The sequence below is a fragment of the Phocoena phocoena genome, chromosome 18 (genome assembly GCF_963924675.1).
Source record: "Phocoena phocoena chromosome 18, mPhoPho1.1, whole genome shotgun sequence".
NCBI lineage: Eukaryota > Metazoa > Chordata > Mammalia > Artiodactyla > Phocoenidae > Phocoena > Phocoena phocoena.
The window spans coordinates 4947300-4965782 of NC_089236.1; the positions used below are offsets into that span (position 1 = coordinate 4947300).

Consider the following 18483-nt stretch of genomic DNA (forward strand, 5'->3'; position numbering starts at 1 on the left):
TTGGCTCAGGGGGTGGCACGTAATAAATGGAACTATCGGTTAATACAGTCACATTCACTCCAAGAATGACTCCAATGGTCCAGTTTAAAGGTAAGAAAAGAGATTCAAAGAACCTTATCCAAAGCCCTACAGGGAGTAAATGTAGACTTAGACCTCAAAGTCGGTGCTCCCCGCTACAACACCTCACATCAGAGGGCTGAGCACGAAGACGTGGGTACCGAGAAGAAGGTGTGAAGAACAGTTGGTTAAGGAGATGGGAGAAGTTGGGAAGGCAGGAGCAGAGGCACGGGGCACGGTGTGTGTCAGGAGGCCAAGAGCAGGGCGGAAGAGGAAGAGGTTTACCACGCAACCCCGCCACGGCCAGGGGGCAGCGGAATGCGGAGGAGGTAGCCGGCACCGGCACCAGGGAAACCATTTAAGATGTGCAGAGTTGTAGGAGGGATGTCTGCGGACTTGTCCCCTGAAGAGGGGTCGGACCAGCAAAGGAGAAAAGCAGCATGTGGATGCGTGTCCCAGACTCCCTCTCCCAGTCCTCAGGACCCGACAAGACAGGCCATTATCCTCGTGGGAGAGTCCTGGTTTGTTTTCAAAACTGCACTTTCTTCGCAGGGACTGCTCATCACCATCAGACAAGGGCTTGCCAAATGATTCAAAGTGATGCAGTCTGTGAAAAGTACACACCTGGGGGAACATCAGGCCATCCTGTCATTGTTATCCTCGTCCAAGGATGTCCTTTAAACATGTGGTCCCCATAAAGATACCCATACCATTCAAGCCTCTGAACAGTGCTTCTCAAATTCCAAGGTGCGTCACATCACCTGGAGACCTCTCCGATTCAAGCAGGTCCGAGGTTCCGATTTCAAACGAACGATGCTGCTGACCCGAAGACCACACTCTGAGCAGCAAGGCCTCAGGGCAGTGGTCCCCAAACTCGTCTGAACGTTGGAATCACCTGGGGAATTTCCAGACTACGGATTCCCGTTTCCCAGTGACAGAAACTGTGATTTAATTGGTCCGGTATATGCTCTGGGCTTGGAAGTTTTAAAAGGTCTCCACGTGATTTTAAGCAAGTTTAGGATGCACTGCCAGGGGGCTTGCAGAGGGAGCATGTAGAGAGCTTGCAGGAAATGAATCCATAAAGAAGACAAACCCAGCTTGTAGTAAGAACTGGATAGTTTAGATCATGCAAGGGTAGTACTTCGAAAAGGGTGGTGGCGGATGGGAACACATTTAACAGTCGCCTCGGGGTCCATCACAGGGCCTGCGACTCGCGGGCACCTTTTGCTGGGGGCTGGAGAGGATGAGGGCCTGGCCACTGTTTCCTCGTTTCCGCTCCTGCCCCAGGGCGGGAGGGGCGGGGGCCGGCGAGGAGCTTCTCAGAGCATGCGCAAAAGCGGGCCGGCGAGGGGCTTTTCGGAGCATGCGCGACTACGCCGGCGCTCCAGCCCCGCCCCGCCGGGGCCGCGCTACCGGAAGTGCAGTCGGACCGCGCGTAGGATCTCACGGAGCGGTCGGTCGGCCGGCCTCGGTTCGTGGCACGTGGCTCACCACGTGGCCGAGTGCCTGACCCTGGGCACCCTGGAGCCGCCGGCCTCTGTCGCGGAGGCGGTGTCGTCCCTGACTATCGCCGACGCGTTCGTCGCGGCCGGCGAGAGCCTAGCCCCGCCGCCCCCGGCGCCCCGTCAGAGGTTCATCTGCTCCTTCCCAGACTGCAGCGCCAATTACAACAAGGCCTGGAAACTAGACGCGCACCTGTGCAAGCACACGGGGGAGGTAACGAGGCCGAAGGCGTGGCCGCGGGGGGCGTGGCGTCCAGGCCGGGGACTAGTGGTGCGGTGCACGCCAGGTGAGCGCTGCCCGAAGGTCCCGCGCGTGGGTGCGCAGACGCGTTCAGCTTTGGCCCTCGGGACACACAAGCGAACCAGCCATGCCTTAGGGCAGGGAAGGCCTGGGGAGGTAGACAGGGAGTTCTAGGACCGAGATATCCTTGCCGTGGGCTCAGGGCTCACTAAGCAACACTTTCCCCTTCTTTGACCTTGAGTGGTGGCCAGTCACCACGTCCCCATAACGTGTAAATATTTGCAAGGTTGGAATACTCCCTCCCACGCCCACCCCCAACCTGCCTTAAAAGGCCCCGCCTCCTGGGACCGGAATGGAGGAGGACTTTAGAGTACGGGAGGTTTGCAAGCTGCATGTGTTCGTTCATTCATAGTTCAGTACCGTCCTGGCCCGGAGAGCAGCAGTTACGACAGGCAAGGCTTCTGCCGTCAGGGACCTTATGCTTTAAGCGGGAGGACAGCGGAATAAGTAGGAATGCGACGCAGTGAAGAGAGGGCTGCAGGAGGGTGGTCGGGAGAGGCCTCTCTCTTGACCTGAATGAGAAGAAAAGGTCCCAGCCCTGCAGACATTTGGGGGAGAAACAGCCCGGGCAGAGAGAACTGCCAGAGGAGCGTGTGGTCCTGAGGGTGGACGCCGGCCAACGTGATTGGGTCGGGGAACCATTCAAGGGGAGCCTGAGGGGCACGCCTGGAGGGTCATTTGTAGGCCAGGGTACCAGTGGGTTTAGAGCCTGCGTTTTGTTTTGAGAGCAGTAGGAAGCCTTTGGAAGGTGACAGGTGAGCAAAGGGCGGCTCATGGAGGCCTAGGAATTGGCCGAGTTTCCCAGGATTTGGCAGTCTGGCTTCTCAGGGCCTCAGCTGAAGGCCCTTAACCAGGGTGCTGCAGCTCCTGCCTCCGCTCCTAGCACTTTCCTGACTTACAGGTCATCCCTCCGTGTGTCCTCACGCTGCCCGTCCCCCTCACCCCTGCAGCATTTGAAGGCTGACCGTTCCCTCCCCGGGACCTTGTCCCGCTCACTGACCCTTTCCCCTGGCTCCTCTCCCGCCCTCGAGGTTCTCCACCTGCCCCACTCTCTTGGCTTCTTCTTACCCTGTGACTGGCTTCCTTCATGACGTGCTTTATGCTTCGCCTTCCTCTCTTTCCTCTCACCCGTTCAACCCCCCTAAATTCTGGGCCCTGTTACCAGGATGTCCAGATTAGACTTTACGTTTCCTTTCAGACTCGTGGGCTGTATTTAGGATATTGGCACTCCCAGCTTCCTTCACACAGGCTAGAAAACTTGGAGTCATGTCATCCCAAATCTCACATTAATTTGACAGACATTTTTTGAACGTCCTGCATGACGGGCTGTGCAGAGTTCTGTGCACCTGCCCTGGTAACGCAGCTCTTGTCTTCCTGTCCACCTGCTTTGCTACCAGTATAGTCCTTTGAGGCCTTGGTACCTCCTTCCTGGACTGTTCTGGGGCATGTTTTCCATAGTTAAGTGCACAGAACTGGTTATACGGGGGACATGTTTTGGCTTTTCCTACGGGTTCAGAGTGGAGGCCCTTCCTCCCAACTGCCGGGTCCCACGTGGTGGTTGCACTTCGGGCCGTGAGCTGTGTGTGTCCGGGCACCTGTGAGCTTTCTCGGATGTGACACAGTCTTCTGTAGCTGTGCCGGGCGTTCTCTGAGCAGACAGTGGGCTTGTCCAGATGAGACCGCCCGCCCTGGGCTCTGAGTGGATGCGGAGATGCTGTGCGGGAGGAGAGGATCAGTGCGCGCAGGCCGTGCTGAGAGCCGGCAGGAAATCTTTACGGGGCCACTACTGAAGCCGGGTGTAGGTCGGGAGCAGGTTCACAGTACTGTACGGTTACTGTGAAGGCTGCCCGCTGGTTTCACATAGTGTTCCTAGAACAGAACCTGCAGCAGCGACTTCGTGAGCAGCTGCGGCATTTCGGTTGTCGTGTAACCCCAGGCGGGAGATCCTTGCCTGGCCTCCTGTAGCAGGTGCTCAGCACTTACTGGGTGGAAACCACCTCTACAGACAGAGTCCACGGCTTTTCCCATCAGATAGTTTAGGGCTTGAAGTAACACCAGAGCCACTGATGCAGGCAGGATTGACGTGCTTTTTGTCGCCTTCCTGCTAGAGACCGTTTGTTTGTGACCATGACGGGTGCAGCAAGACCTTCGTCAGGGACTGGCACCTCAGCCGCCACGCCCTGGTTCACACTGGAGAAAAGCCCTTTGTGTAAGTAGAGAACTGTCTTCAGGCCTCTGAAGTGGGTGGCGTTTGGCACAGAATTGGCTGATGACCTTCGAGGTGAAGAAAGCGGAGCTGCTTTCGCCTGCATCTCCTGAGACAGGGTTTGGAATGTGCAAAGAGCGTTGGGGCTTTATGGGTCATCGCGTATGATAACTTCAGGGACGCGTTCATCGGAAGTTGTCTTGAGTTTGCATCCTCTCGTCTCCCTTTAAAGGGTGTCCTAAATGGGAAATCAACGTCATAAAGTTCAGACCAGATGGAACATGGCTCCCTGGCAGATTCTGGGCTCTGTATCATCAGGGTCTTTACGAACCAGTCAGCTGCTGGGATAAGAGACATATGAACGAGGAAGTAGAGCTTTAACAGTTTATCTTCTGTTTCTTTCAATTAAGCCCCCACTCCTTTGCCATGCCAGTGTTAATTTCATTCTTCTCTGATGGAGTTGCTCATTATCTCTGAAAAGGTAGATATTACTGCTTTTCTTTTAAATCAGCTACTTTAAAGCAGTGGATCTCAAATTTGGGGTCCATCAGAATCACCTGGAGGGCTTGTTAAGTCACAGATGGGAGCAGCCCTCTTGCTCATCAGGAAGGACCAGGTAAAGTATATCCACACCCGTGGAATACTATACAGAGGGGAAAGAGGAATGCAGGTGTTCCCTGTGAAACTAAGAAACTCTCTGGGGCTTATTAGTTGAAAAACCAAGGTTCCGAAGAGGGTGTATTTCGGGCTACCTGTTTGTGTGTAAAAAGGAGCAGGGGAGGTAGACAACAAGTCCTCTATTTATATTTGCTTCTGTTTGTATAAAGAAATGCTAAAGGCTACATAGCAAAACTAAAGAATGTTGTTGCCTGTCTTGGGAGTGGTGGGAGTCCTGGGTGGGTAGGGGCAGGGGTGGAAGGAACCATGCAGCTGTGTCCCTCTCCATGCCTTTGGTTTCTGAGCTAAGTGGCCATATACTATTTATATTTAAAACACTAAGTCTTAAATAAAAATGGGGCTGGGTGTGGATGCGCGGGTTGGAGAGAACGGCGAGGGCTACTCCTGCTGGAGCAGGACGACTGCAGTGTCTCTTCCGGCTCGCTCTCCAGCCCACATCCCTCTCTTTAGCGCCAGATCCCCGAGTCCAGCTGCTTGCTGCGCGGCGTTATTTGGCTGTCTCCCTGGTTCCATGGGGCCCAGGTCCCTGACAGTCCACAAGCTTTGTCCTTGGTCACGTTCTTGTCAGGCGGCATCACTGCCTGCTTGCTGACCCGCAGGACTCCTGGTTCTTCCCTCCCGTCCTCCACAGCAGGAGGTCTGCAAGGGCTGTCCTTACCCCTCAGGGCCTCTCCCCTCCCCCAGCTGCCCGTGTCTCGGTTCAGGCGCTGGCCTGCACGCCTCACTTGAAGGCTGTTTCCCCGGCCCTCTCTCACATCACCCTCCAGATTGCTTCCTTCCTAAAACTGGGCAGTGGTTTTGAGCACTGCTTATGTAATGACCTTTGTGCCTGGGCACTTCTGTGGTCTTGCCCCGTTTGCTGGACTCTGACAGGAAGTGGTGGTCCAGCTCTTCTTAACTGGGCAGCAGCACTCCCACCCCCAGCTTTGCCAGGGTGTCTCACGCCCCCTGTCTCTGCTGTTTGGTTCCTGGCAGGACTTTCCTGGCCCTTTTCTTCCCCACAGTGGTGTTGGGTTAGATGTCTGTGTCAGGATTGAAGTCAAGAGTGACGGAAAACTCAGCCCAATAGAGGCTTAAACAGGATAGTCTCTGTTTCTCTTGCATAAGTAAGATGCAGAAAGGCCGAGGTGGATAGGGGCTCCTCCTAACTTCCTCTGCAGTCCTCATGGTCCAAGATGGCTGTTGGAGCTCCGCCTGTCACATAAGCATTCCTGCCACTGGGATGGAGGGGGGGGCAAAAGAGGTGTGCCCCCTCTTTAGACACCTGTGGGAGCTGAGCAGGATGGGCCAGCACTTAGTGGTGGGACCACAAGGGAGGCTGGAAGAAGCTCTGTTTCTGTTGGCTGTGAACCCAGCTGAAAGTGAGCGTTTTGTTCCTGAGGTCAGAAATAGCACGTGTTGGAACTCGGGGTGGGTGGTCTCTGCCACAGCACCCCTCTTGTGTCCTTCCAGTGGGCCTCTGGGCATTTCTCCCCCTGTCACTCTGCACCTTTTTCTGCCTGTCCCTGTGGATAGCGTGGTGCCTGATAGGAGTGTTATTCGGGGTTTATCGGTGAATGATGGGTAAGATGAGGGCTTGCAAAGGAAGTCCTGCCTCATCCGTCCGGCTTATGAAAACTCATCACAAAAAGAGCACATATTAAAAACCACGAAGAATTTAGATAATTCAAGGTCAAGATATAGAAACACTCATTAAGGGGAACTACACCGGCTTGGTGATATGTCACAGGGCCTAATGGTTTATGGTTCTGTAAATATCTGTTTTTTACCTCTAATGATAAGCTGAAACCAGTTTTTTTGTTTGTTTGAGGTCTTTTTGGAAATGTAGTTTGTAGAGACATTTCAAGCAAAATTAAAGTTACCAGATTCTAAACTGAGAACAGTTTAAGCATGATTTAAGTCTAAGCAGGGTTTAGGCTTTTGGAACTAGTGTTTCTCATCTTCCCTCTGTCCACTGTGTAACGTCTGCTATACTGTGCTTAATTTCAGAAGCCTAACAAGAAAATGCATCTCGTTACATAAAATCACGTCAAATTGAGAGGCGTTGTGTGGTACGGCTTAACACTTCGGAATTTGTTACAGACTATTTTTTATTATACTTTGGAATAATTAGCTTTCATAAAGTGGGAGGATGTACACATCTTAAAATTTCTCTTCCCTTGGTTTGTTAATATTTTGGTTTTTACACAATTTCCTAACAGTTGTACAGCTAGTGGCTGTGATCAGAAATTCAGCACAAAAGCAAACTTGAAGAAACATTTTGAACGCAAACATGAAAACCAGCAAAAACAATATGTAGTAAGTATGAATGATTTTGTATGCTTAAATTCTGACTTTTTTTATGTTTATTGCCTGTGTGTCTAAAATTTTCATCAACCAAATTTTGTTGGTCAAATATCTGAATTTAGTTGGACACTAGCTATCATAATAATGGTTTGTTTTGAAGGCAGACTTTTTTGCTAATTAAAGTATATTATTGGTAGACTACCCCAAATGAATCGTTTTTGCTGTTTCATATGTGTTACTCTTCAAAGCTTCTTGAATTTTATAGTAACTAAACGGGTGAAAGTAGCAAGTACGTAATTTCTGCGGTATTTTTATCCTGAGAGGATTCTGTTGTGAACTGTTCTTGATTTTTTTTTGAGACTACCAAACCTTTACTTAAACAGTGCAGTTTCGAAGGTTGTAAGAAGACCTTCAAGAAGCATCAGCAGCTGAAAATCCACCAGTGCCAGCACACCAACGAGCCGCCGTTCAAGTAGGTACCTTCCGTGGGCGAAGCCGCTTCAGGTTCAGGTGGGGATAAGATGACAACACACAGATTGCATACCAATGCTCAGAGGCAGTTCCTTAATCAGCATTTCCCCGTTAAGTTGCGAGTGTATGCCCAGTTATGTATTGGGCATTTCACAAGTTTGTGCTTTTGTTTCTCTAACAGAAAGATTTAATGTGTTTCAGAATAATTTGTGAAATTAGTACAATTGCGGTTAAGCTTGAAGGTGAGGCTTATGTCCTAACTATTCAAATAGAGCCTGCTCAGTGGCGCGAAATGTCCTTATGCAGATGCTAAGTATTCCTTTCCTGTAGAACAAAGGTATCTGGGCTTAGCCTGCATCGGAGAGGGTTTCAGGAGGAACAGGAAGAGGTGACTGGACGCGGTGGAAGACACCTGCAAAGGGCACCTGCTGATGGCCGTCCTGCGAGCCCTGGCTGGCGCTGTGCGCGGCTGGGCGGTCCCCTGCCTGGGACTTGTTGCCGTTGACAGTGCCCGTCCCTGCTTGCAGCTCTGCCGCCTCTTCCTGTGCCGCTGGTGGCCTGAGCGCAGAAAGGGCGCCCAGAGGCCAGGAATCTGCTGCTGTTTTCTTTTCACACCATCCCATGGCAACGTCATTAGAAAAACTAGACGCAAATGACTCAGGATGGCTTAGGTGTTTACCCAAGCCATCTTTTTGTTGCCATGAAAACGGTATATTTTCAGAGGTATAAAGGTGAAAACTGTTTAATTTGATCACATAAGCAAAAAAAAAGTAATGACTTTTTTCTCTCAGTTTGTTCTGCCCAAGGCTGGTGAAGTAACTTGCATTTCATCTACAACTAGGTCTGAATTTGAAATCCCATTTTTATGACTGGTTTGGTTGTGGGAAGAGGAGACTTTGGCAGGATGAGGACGACATACTATTAAGTACAGTTCTGTCTGAAAACAGATCAGCTAATGCTCGTGTGTTGTTGACCCAGGTGCACCCACGAGGGATGTGGAAAACACTTTGCTTCCCCCAGCAGTCTGAAGCGACACGGGAAGGTCCACGAGGGTATGTACTGGTGCCCGCTGACGGGCACACCAGCAGTAGAGCGTGTTAATTCTCTGACTGCTCGAGTCTGTGGTCACCCCAAGAAGCCGAAACTGCTTGGGCAGGGGCTCCATCTGCCTGCTCAGGTTTTATGCTCTTGACCAAAGAGGTGCTGGGTGTCGTGTCTGCCCTTCCACTCCCTGTTGTTGTGTTGAGAGTTAACGTCTATTGTTTACAGCCGTGCCTGCTTATGCTTCTTGTGAAAGGGTTGGAACTCCAGCAGTGGCTTTGCTGCTTCAGCTGCTTTTAACCTCTTCTCTTTCCTTTCCTTGTTGGCATTCAGAGGACTTGGAATTATAGTTTGAGGTTTTTGGCGTAATCAGGTTGTAACTTTTTTCAGAAAGACTTGATTAAGCCAACAGCTTGAATCTCTTCTGTTTCCATGAAGGATTTTTGATACATATTCCAGTTTCCCAAACCTTAGAATTTATATGACTTTAAAAAAAATTTATTTATTTTTGGCTGCGTTGGGTCTTCGTTGCTGTGTGCGGGTTTTCTCTAGTTGCGGCGAGCGGGGGCTACTCTTTGTTGAGGTGCTTGGGCTTCTCCTTGCGGTGGCTTCTCTCGTTGGGGAGCATAGGCCCTAGGCGCGCAGGCTTCGTTAGTTGTGGCACATGGGCTCAGTAGTTGTGGCTCGTGGGCTCTAGAGCACAGGCTCAGTAGTTGTGGTGCACAGGCTTAGTTGCTCCACGGCCTGTGGATCTTCCTGGACCAGGGCTCGAGCTTGTCTCCCCTGTATTGGCAGGTGGATTCTTAACCGCTGCGTCACCAGGAAAGTCCCCCCCCCTTTTTTTTTTTTTTAAAAGACAAGAGACTAGTAGTTGAGGCTTTTAGTTTCTATCTGGTATTTAATTGGGTGAAGCTCGGGCTGACTGTTACATTGACTAATCCAGTTGAAGTGCTTTGCACAGTGTCCATTTTTGTTCACAGAGTTCTTCTCTGGAATCTTTTCTTTTTTCCCTTAGCTGCTTCTTCCTAGTTCTTTTTTGCAGCATTAAATTTAGAAGATATTGACACTACAGGAAGCTGGGGGTGGGCAAGGTTATCCTTGGTGGTTTATCCAGGGCAAAGGGCTGAGTAAAAAAAGAGGCAAAGGTAAAGCAGGGGGAGGAGAAAGGGGCCTTGAGCCATGGAGGCGGGGTTGGGGGAGTGCATCACAGCAGCTGGGGGTTCGTGGGCCGTGTACCCAGCCCACTGAGAACAGGAGAGGGAGGGCCTCCTCTTGAAGCCCTGCTGAAGGGAGAGCCTATATGAAGGACCTTGACATGCAGTTGTTTGGTTTTACTGTAAAATAAATTTTTCTTAGTTTTCATAGCTACCTTGCAGTCTAATTTTTTTTGATAATTTGCTTGATTTTTTGATAATTATTTTCCTTTCGGTCTAATTATGATTGGTGTTTATGCCGAGTATTCACAAAAGGCAATGCACCAATCTGTTTTTTTTTTTGAAATAGGCTATATGTGTCAAAAAGAATGTTCTTTTGTGGCAAAAACATGGACAGAGCTTCTGAAACATGTGAGAGAAGCCCATAAAGGTAAGGCAGGCATGAGGGGCATATAAATATCTGCCCCTGTGGAACTGACTGAGTGCTTTTAAAGGGTGAAACGTTAAATGTGAACTTGAAAATACAGAGTTTCTATAGTATGTCTGGTAAGTCCAGGGTACCTCAGCTGTTTGACACGTGAGCAGAGAGATCTGTGGTCCTGGGCCGAGGTCTGTGCACATTTTAAAGGCTCGGGCAGGTGAGGCCTCCGGGGAGGCACTGGCTGATGTCTGCAGGGCAATCTGGGAAGCGTGCCCTGTGTGTTGGGGGACACGGAAGAAAACTGGTCCATTTAACCCCCGCCCCTTGCTGCACCTCCGGGTGGAGAACCCCTGCTGCTTGCAGACAGAAACAGGGACTTCATGTCATGTAGGGACTTGGAAAGATTGAGGCACACTGGAGTTAGTTTCCTCCCAGATTTCTGATCTGTGTGTCATCATAAGGTTTTGGGCATCGAATATGTCGCTTGATACATTCCATATTAGTTTTCCTGTATGGTAACAGCTGGGAAGTGGGCTCAGTTTGCTAGTCTGCTCCCGCAGAGGACATAACATGTGACGTGTGCCAGAAGACGTTTAAGCGCAAGGATTTCCTGAAGCAGCATATGAGAATTCACGCCCCGGAGAGGGACATGTGTCGGTGCCCCAGGGAAGGCTGCGGCCGCACCTACACCACCGTGTTCAACCTCCAGAGCCATATCCTCTCGTTCCACGAGGAGTGGCGCCCGTTCGTGTGTGAGCACGCCAGCTGCGGCAAGACATTTGCCATGAAGGTGAGCGCCCCGCCCGGGCACCGTCCTTGGGGGCTGCTGGGCTCCAGGGAGCCTGGCCCCAGGCGGCAGATGGGGAGGCTGGGGGGGACTCGGGCCCTTCACTCCTGCTCCAGCAGGAGTGGTTCTTCACCAAACTCTGCGAGCAGACAGATTCGCCCCTGCCAGTGCTGTGCTCAAAGTCTGGCCCTCAGCATCGCCAGGGAACTTGCGAGAAATGCACATCCAGACCCAGTGAATCAGAAGTTCGGGGGATGGGCCCAGTCATTTTCTAACGAACTTTCATTCGTTAGAAAGAAGGTGATTCTTACGTGACGGAATTTGAGACCCAGTGGCCTCTGGTACCATATGCTTATTATTTATGAGTCTCTTGATATTTGGGGTGTCCTTCTGGGCTGCCATCATCTGAGGATTGAGAAGGGGAGCAAGAGACAAGGACATGGGGGACCTTAGAGCTTCGGGACACTGGTCTAGACTTGGAGACCGTGACCCCAGGTGGAGGGGCCCGTGCGGCTCCAAGGACCCGCGCCCGGTTGGTGCTCTCACAGGCGCTCGTGTGAACAATGGTAGAGACTGAAGTGGGGGTGAGGCTGGCTTAGCACAGCCCAGACCGTCAGAAAACCACGGAACTGCTGGTGGTCAGTGTTCGTGCTGAGGACAGCAGGACTTGGGTCAGATTTTCCACTGGTGTTTGGTGATGCTGATGACACAGATTCAGTTAGAAGAGCCTCCTTCAGCTCGGAAGGGTTTTCAGAACTGGCCCCCCAAACCCCTTACTATGAAAGAACTAGGAAGCCACAGGCACACGTGGTGAAAATGTATACATTCCTAACCTGGGTCCTTGTAAAAGGCAGTGATTTTAGTCCAAGGTTTAAGGAACAGTTCTGCTCCAGTGGTAGAAGTCAGATCCCTCAACAGAATGTAACAGAAAGAAGGCTGTCCGTTTATTTAAATGACTCATGGGGTTTTCATATTAGCAGACACCAAATACCAAGTGGCAGTGTTTTACAAATAAAACTGTTTTTCTTTTTCCTTCATTGTAGCAGAGCCTCAGCAGGCACGCCGTTGTGCATGACCCCGACAAGAAAAAAATGAAGCTCAAAGTAAGTTGAGACTTAGCAAGCTGTTAATTTTAAAACATAAATTGGCTTAAACTAGATGCAGTCTATTTAGCGTATTTTCAACTACTTATTACCGTGTGAGGCTGTACTACCATACAGAGCAATTGTGTGGATTTCACTTTCTTACTTCATGACAGTAGTTTTGTTGTTGTATATACTGCGATAGTTGTATACCTGATAGGTATACGATTCCAGTAGTTTTGATTTTGAATTCGAGTTACAGTCGTCCCTTGGTATCCACGGGGAATTGGTTCCAGGAACCCCCAGGATACCAAAATCCGCAGGTGCCCAAGTAAAGTTAAATGAGGATTTTCGACTGCGCAGGTGTCCACGTGCCTAACCCCCCCAAGTTCAAGGGTCAGCTGTATTTGCATATAACCTCTGCACATCTTCCATATACCTTAAATCATCTCTATGTTACTTACAATACCTAATACAATGAAAATGCTATATAAATTGTTGGCACACGGTAAATTCAAATTTTGCTTTTTGGAACTTCCTGGATTTTTCTTTTTTAAAAATATTTTTGATCAGCTGTTGGTTAACCCGCAGATACAGAGGCTTGCCTGTAATCTGTCTTCCTTATTCCCAAAGGTGAGACCGTCTCATGAAAAACGGAGTCTGGCCTCTCGGCTTAGTGGGTACATCCCTCCTAAGAGGACACAGGACCAGGGCGTGTCTTTGCCCAGAAACGGGGAGACTGAACTGCCTTCTGAACTGTACTAAAGGCAAGGTGCCCTCCGCCGTGGCGACGCTGGCCCCAGCTACACGCCAGACTGCTTTGTTTGAAGGACCGCAGACCAGCCAGCTCAGTTATTTTCTCTCAGAAGCACGTTTTTATTAAAATCACTGGTGCAGAGCATTGGATGCTCCGTCGTTTCCATTTCCTCTGTTCAGAGCGTCTCCCCTCTGGGTCCCCAGAGCTGATCTGCACGCATTCTCTTCCTTTTGGCTCAAGGGACGAAGCACACACATCACAGCCTTTCCCCCTCTGATGGGCTGTGGCCTGGATGAGAAGGTAGCTATTCCAGGCATAGTCTGGAGTATTTGATTACATATCTCCTCCTAGAAAAGGAAAACAGCCAAAGACTAATTTAAAACCAACATCTTTGATTCTTCCCCGTGTTAATGCTCTAATACGCATAAAAACCAGCATGCTTGAATTGCTATTTAAGGGAGTTGCTGAATCGAATCGTACATACCTGGTTAAGCTGACTGAAACCTGTACGATAAGCAGTTATACAAACTCCACGTAACTAGGCTAATGCACTAAAGGCTTGATAGTTTTAAATCCCGTCATGGCACTGAGGGGCTATGTTTGGCCCAGACCACCCTCTCGAAAACAGTGCAAAGCAGTGGGTTTGGGCACTGGCAGAACCCCTCCTTTCCCCCCAGGTTGTCAGCCCAGTGCCGTTCCCAGCACTCATTCACAGAGTCATTGGGGTGGTTAGAAAAATACAGACAACTCAGTTCTAGAGATTCTGCATCAGCTGGGCTGAGCTGGGCCGGGCCCTAGGCCTGAGTCATTCTAACGTGGAACTAAGGTTGAAAACCAGTGCTGCCTTTTAGATGCTGCAAGTTGTCTAACTCCAAAAGCAAAGTAGATGGTCCACAGACTTATCCTGGGACTGTCAACCGATAGCCACTTTCTGGAAGACAGTTCGACTTTATATAGAATGCTGCTTATAGGCCTTTATAAAAAGGAAACAGACTTTAGAAGATGAACCCATAAAGTTTCTAACTTTCCTACTTAAGTACTGGATCCTCTACAATTTGTAAAACAGAATAGCATATAGCCTGTAAGTTATAAAGGAGTTTTTCTTTTATAAATTTATTTTTAGTTTTGCATTGGGTCTTCGCTGCTGCGCGCGGGCTTTCTCTAGTTGCGGCGAGCGGGGGCTACTCTTTGTTGCAGTGCGCGGGCTTCTCATTGCGGTGGCTTCTCTTGTTGCGGAGCATGGGCTCTAGGTGCGCGGGCTTCAGTAGTTGTGGCTCGCGGGCTCTAGAGCACAGGCTCAGTAGTTGTGGCGCACGGGCTTAACTGCTCCGTGGCATGTGGGATCTTCCTGGCCAGGGCTCGAACCCGTGTCCCCTGCATTGGCAGGCGGATTATTAACCACTGCGCCACCAGGGAAGCCCTGTGAACTAGAGTGTTTTCATGTGGCGAAGTATTTATGCTACAATGGAAAAAGTAACGTGTACATTTTGCATTTTGAAAAACAAATTGGAAAGCTACTATCGTCACTGGGTAGGATTAGTAGTTACTTTTCTTTGCCTTTACATTCCCCAGATTTTCTACACTTTTATTTTTAAGATCAGAAAGAAAACAAAAACACACAGGCAGTCAGTCACACCTGCTTTTACTCACCATTTTGTTTTCTGGCTCTTCTGTAGTCTTCCCTTTCTTTATTGTAATTTGAACTTTGTACTTTTTCTCGATCCACTGCTGAATCTGTTTACTCTTTGTGTCCAAATCATGTTGTCCAATATTTGAAGAAAAAGTCAGTTCCTTTGTCAGGGTGGGTCCTGGTTTGAAAGAGTGAGACTTGGCGCTAGTCTGTCTCGTCCTAAGTCCGCATTGCTACAGGGGCCCTACACGTCCTCCTGTCCAGTAGTTTCACATGCCAGTAAACATTCAAACACGGGAGACAGACACAGGTAAAATACCAATTTTTTACCTGCCAAGTAAGAGTATTTCAACATGGAATGCTTCCGTTTATCATTACCATTGTCTGATGAACAAAGAAGTGGTCCTTTAAAAGGAACCAGTTAATCCTTATTCTTATTTTGGATGGTGGGTAACAGGTGTTTATTATGTTTTTTCTTTAGGCTTTCTTTTCTTATATTTTTTCTTCTTTAAATAAAAGTAATTTTTCTAAAAAGGAGTTCTTTTATTAACACCTCTTTGCTTCCTTACAGCTCCTACCAGCTGGTCTGAGTTCTCTGTCAGCCCTTCAGCCATCTCTGAACCAAGCTTCTCAGGCTGTCCACCTTTTTGTTGTAAACGTGACATAGTTTGATGTCCTTATCACCCTAGCTGGCCTCTGGGTGGTTTTTGTTTTCCAGTCAACATCTCTGTTGTTAAATGTGGTGTCAGAAAATTGACACGTGGCCTTACTGTGCAGCCCTGGAGCCAGCCTTCTGACCTCTGTCCCAGTGTGCTTTCTGTAACGATCAGCACTTACTAGGAATCACGAAAAGCAAACCTCTTCACTTAATATCCAACTCACGGCTTCTGTACGGTTTAAATGACAAGTGAGTTGGCACATCACGTGAGCGTTCCTACCCTTACTGTGACGAAACGGGCGTGGGGCACGCTCCAGGAATCACTTCAGAGTTAGGGAGTGCTTCCGTGTGATTAACCGCACCCCCACCCCCACCCCCCAGCTTAGAGATGATGGGAGCAGGGGAGGAGGGCACCCCGACAGGTGAGCGGCCCAGGACAGGACCAGGAGCCCACCCTACCTGTCCACGTCGTCATGCCCGTGTGCAGTGGAAGGCCAGGCAGCCGTCGGGGGGGTTAAGGGGTTCCCATTATTTTGGTGGTGGTCACCTTGTTTTCCCCTCATTTTACACAGGTGTAGAGGAAGACATGACAGACACAAGAGTAGCAAGGAAAATAGAAAAAAAGGGATAGAAATAAGTGGACGAAAAAGACACTGGAAACGGTGGTGAAAGGACGTCTCAGCTTCTCACTGGCCTGTTGTCACAGGGGCCCTGGCAAATGCCTGACCTCAGCTGCGGATCTGCAGTCCTGAGGACCTCGGGGGCAGACAGCAAGGTACCTACCAGGCTTGGGCTCGGCCCTCTCCATCCCTCTGAGCCGGAGCCGCTCCTGGTAGATCTGCGTGCCCGTCATGAGCTGGTACTGCGGGGGCTGGGCACTGGGGTCCCTCGGCACCAGCCGCAGGTCCTGCTTGGCCATGAGCCTGATCACGTTCGCTCGGTGCATGGGCCCCAGGTCGTTGCCCTTCTCGTCCAGCACCTGAATGATGCGCTCGTTAATTTTTCTTCCAACGTTACGAAAAGCTGTTTCATTCTTTTTTTTCTTTTCTCTCTTGTCCTGGGTGTCTTCAGTACTAAAAGCTTCTGCGTGAATGAGGCAGGACGGTCTTGGGGCAGAGGCAATGTGGGATGGTTCCGCCAGCGCCGTCTTCTGTACGACGTATTTACCCAAACGTCTTCTAATGCAAGTATTTTCCGTTTTTATAGTTTGTAATGTTAACCTCTTTAGCAAAAGAGCAGCCATCCTAAAAAGCAGGGAGAAAAGCTCACTGAAGTCCGATCACTCATTCCCATGGGTCGGTGCTGTGGAACATGGAGGGCGTGTGTGAGCCTGGGGGAACCTCACCTGTGAACACTGCAGGTCCATGCACAGGAAACTTAAACGTTATCTTAGTTGACTCCGTTCCCCGTGGATCTCACAGTGCCAGCTCCAAAAGCAGGTATCACCCTAAGGCTTTATTTAGGACGATGCAGAATATTGAATCCCTGGGGACTCACAAACACCTCTTCATGAACGTGATGAACAACTTATCAATACATCTGACCGTCTACAAAAGGTAAGAACACTGTTATGGGAAAGGGGACCGTCCAGGAAGACAGCTGACCCCCTGGAAGAATGAACTGGGACTCTCAGAAAGGAAATGCCCTGACATTAAAGTGGCCTCATAAACTACATCCATCGCTCACAAGGCAGGTGCTGCATTGCTGCCGAAGGTGAGCTAAAGCGTCAGGCGCGTGTGGTCTGACTTCATGGCTACGGACGCTGCACTTAGAAGGGGCACTTTGATTTTTTAGTTGCTTGTCCACCATAATGTGTCCCTCCTACCATCCACATGACAGGTAGACCTGAGAAGCGTCTGAGGGAGTGATGAGAGGACCCGTTCATCTCATCTAGGGTTTGCTGAGAAACACGAGAGAATCAAGAACTCAGAGGTAGGTGTGTGCGGCTCATCAATGAGAGAAGAGGATGCGGTGCCTTAGACGGTGCTTCTCAGAGAAGGCTCCCTGGGGCACCTGCTAGAGCATCACCTGGGGCGTTTGTTCAGACTGGAAGCTCCCTCTGGTCCAGCTCTGATCCCACTGGGCTGGGTAACCCACCCCTCCTACCCGTCACCACCAACCACGCCCATCGTCGACCAGTGACATGGGTGGGGGGAATGAACAGCAAACTATGGAAAGTGATGGGAGGCGCACGTTCTCACCTCCGTCCCCCGCAGGTCTGTGGCTATGGCTCCAACCCCCCAGGCCCCCCCCAGAACGCCACCCTTGCAGAGTTAACTGCCCACCCAGCCCCTCCACGCAGATACCCAGCGGGCACCCTCATCAGCACGCCCACAGCTGAATTCCACCTGCCCTGCTCTCCGCTCTGTCCTCCCGTGTCCTGTCCTCACATACACCCCCTGGCGCTCAGGCCCAGAACAGCTGAGTGATCCTTGACCCTTCTTTTTCAGCAGATCCCACTGTTCGCCCTCTAAAAATCAGCAGGATCCAAGCACTCCACCTTCTCCCTCGCTGTCTATCGCCCTGCCCCTGACACGCCCTCATCTCTCACCTGGATCAGGTCCCAGCCTCCTGACCGCCCTCCCCGCTGCTGCCCCTGCCCCTTAAAACATGGAAGTCAGGCCGCGGCGCTCCTCTGCCCACAGCCCTCCGCGGCCCCCACCTCGCTGCAGAGCCCCCGGGACCAGGCCCCCACCCAGCCCTGCCCACAGCACCCGCCCCGCTTCCTGCGCTCCCTGTCCCAACCGCCGGGGCCTCCCTGCCATTCCTGTAAACGCCGGGCGCGCCCTCCCCCCAGCCCCCGCCCCGGGTGGGATCCTCTCCCTCAGACGATGCCAGTTCATTTACTTCTCGGCGACGCCTTCCCTGTCCACTCTGTCAACGGCACATCCCATCCTTTCAAACCCACGACCTTGCCTTTTAAAGAGGTTCACTGCTGACATGCACTGATCTACACACGAACGAACACTCACAGTCTTTCCTCACTGGAACGTAAGCTTCATGAGAAAACGTCACGTGTCTACTTCGTTCACTGCTAGCGCCTACAGCCTGTCTCAGTACCTACAGCCGTCCTCGGTATCCACGCGGGACTGGTTCCAGGACACCTGGCACGGACGCCAAACTCCGAGGATGCTCAAGTCCCTTATATAAAAAGCTGTAGTGTTCGCACGTAACCTATGCACATCTTCCTGTACACTTTGAATCATCTCTAGATTACTTATAATACCTAATACGATGGAAATGATATATAAATAGTTGCCTGGCACAGTCGCTTTTTGGAACTTTCTGGCAATTTTTTCTTTTTCGAGTATTTTCAGTCATGGTTGGTTGCAGCCACGGACGTGGAACCTGTGGGTACGGAGGGCTGACCGTACGTGCTGAATGACTGCGTGAGCCCAAGGAAACCGCCAGGAGGCAGGCGGTGTCTGGGGGCAAATCCCCAGGTCGTCAGG

At 50.6% G+C, this 18483-nt stretch overlaps 2 protein-coding genes across 2 annotated transcripts; one reads left to right on the forward strand and one right to left on the reverse strand.

Moving 5' to 3' along the window:
* The first annotated feature begins 1383 nt into the window (after nucleotides 1-1383).
* Nucleotides 1384-12751, forward strand: GTF3A (general transcription factor IIIA). The gene is made up of 9 exons (XM_065896324.1): nucleotides 1384-1773; nucleotides 3969-4069; nucleotides 6946-7042; nucleotides 7414-7502; nucleotides 8480-8553; nucleotides 10046-10126; nucleotides 10678-10907; nucleotides 11948-12007; nucleotides 12620-12751. Exons 1-9 carry the CDS (start codon nucleotides 1384-1386, stop codon nucleotides 12749-12751), a joined length of 1254 nt encoding a protein of 417 aa, XP_065752396.1.
* Nucleotides 12752-12871: 120 nt separating this feature from the next.
* On the reverse strand, nucleotides 12872-16274 carry MTIF3 (mitochondrial translational initiation factor 3). Its single transcript, XM_065896246.1, has 3 exons — nucleotides 15815-16274; nucleotides 14394-14551; nucleotides 12872-13090 (listed from the first exon to the last, which is right to left on the reverse strand). Exons 1-3 carry the CDS (start codon nucleotides 16272-16274, stop codon nucleotides 12872-12874), a joined length of 837 nt encoding a protein of 278 aa, XP_065752318.1.
* Between the last annotated feature and the right edge of the window lie 2209 nt (nucleotides 16275-18483).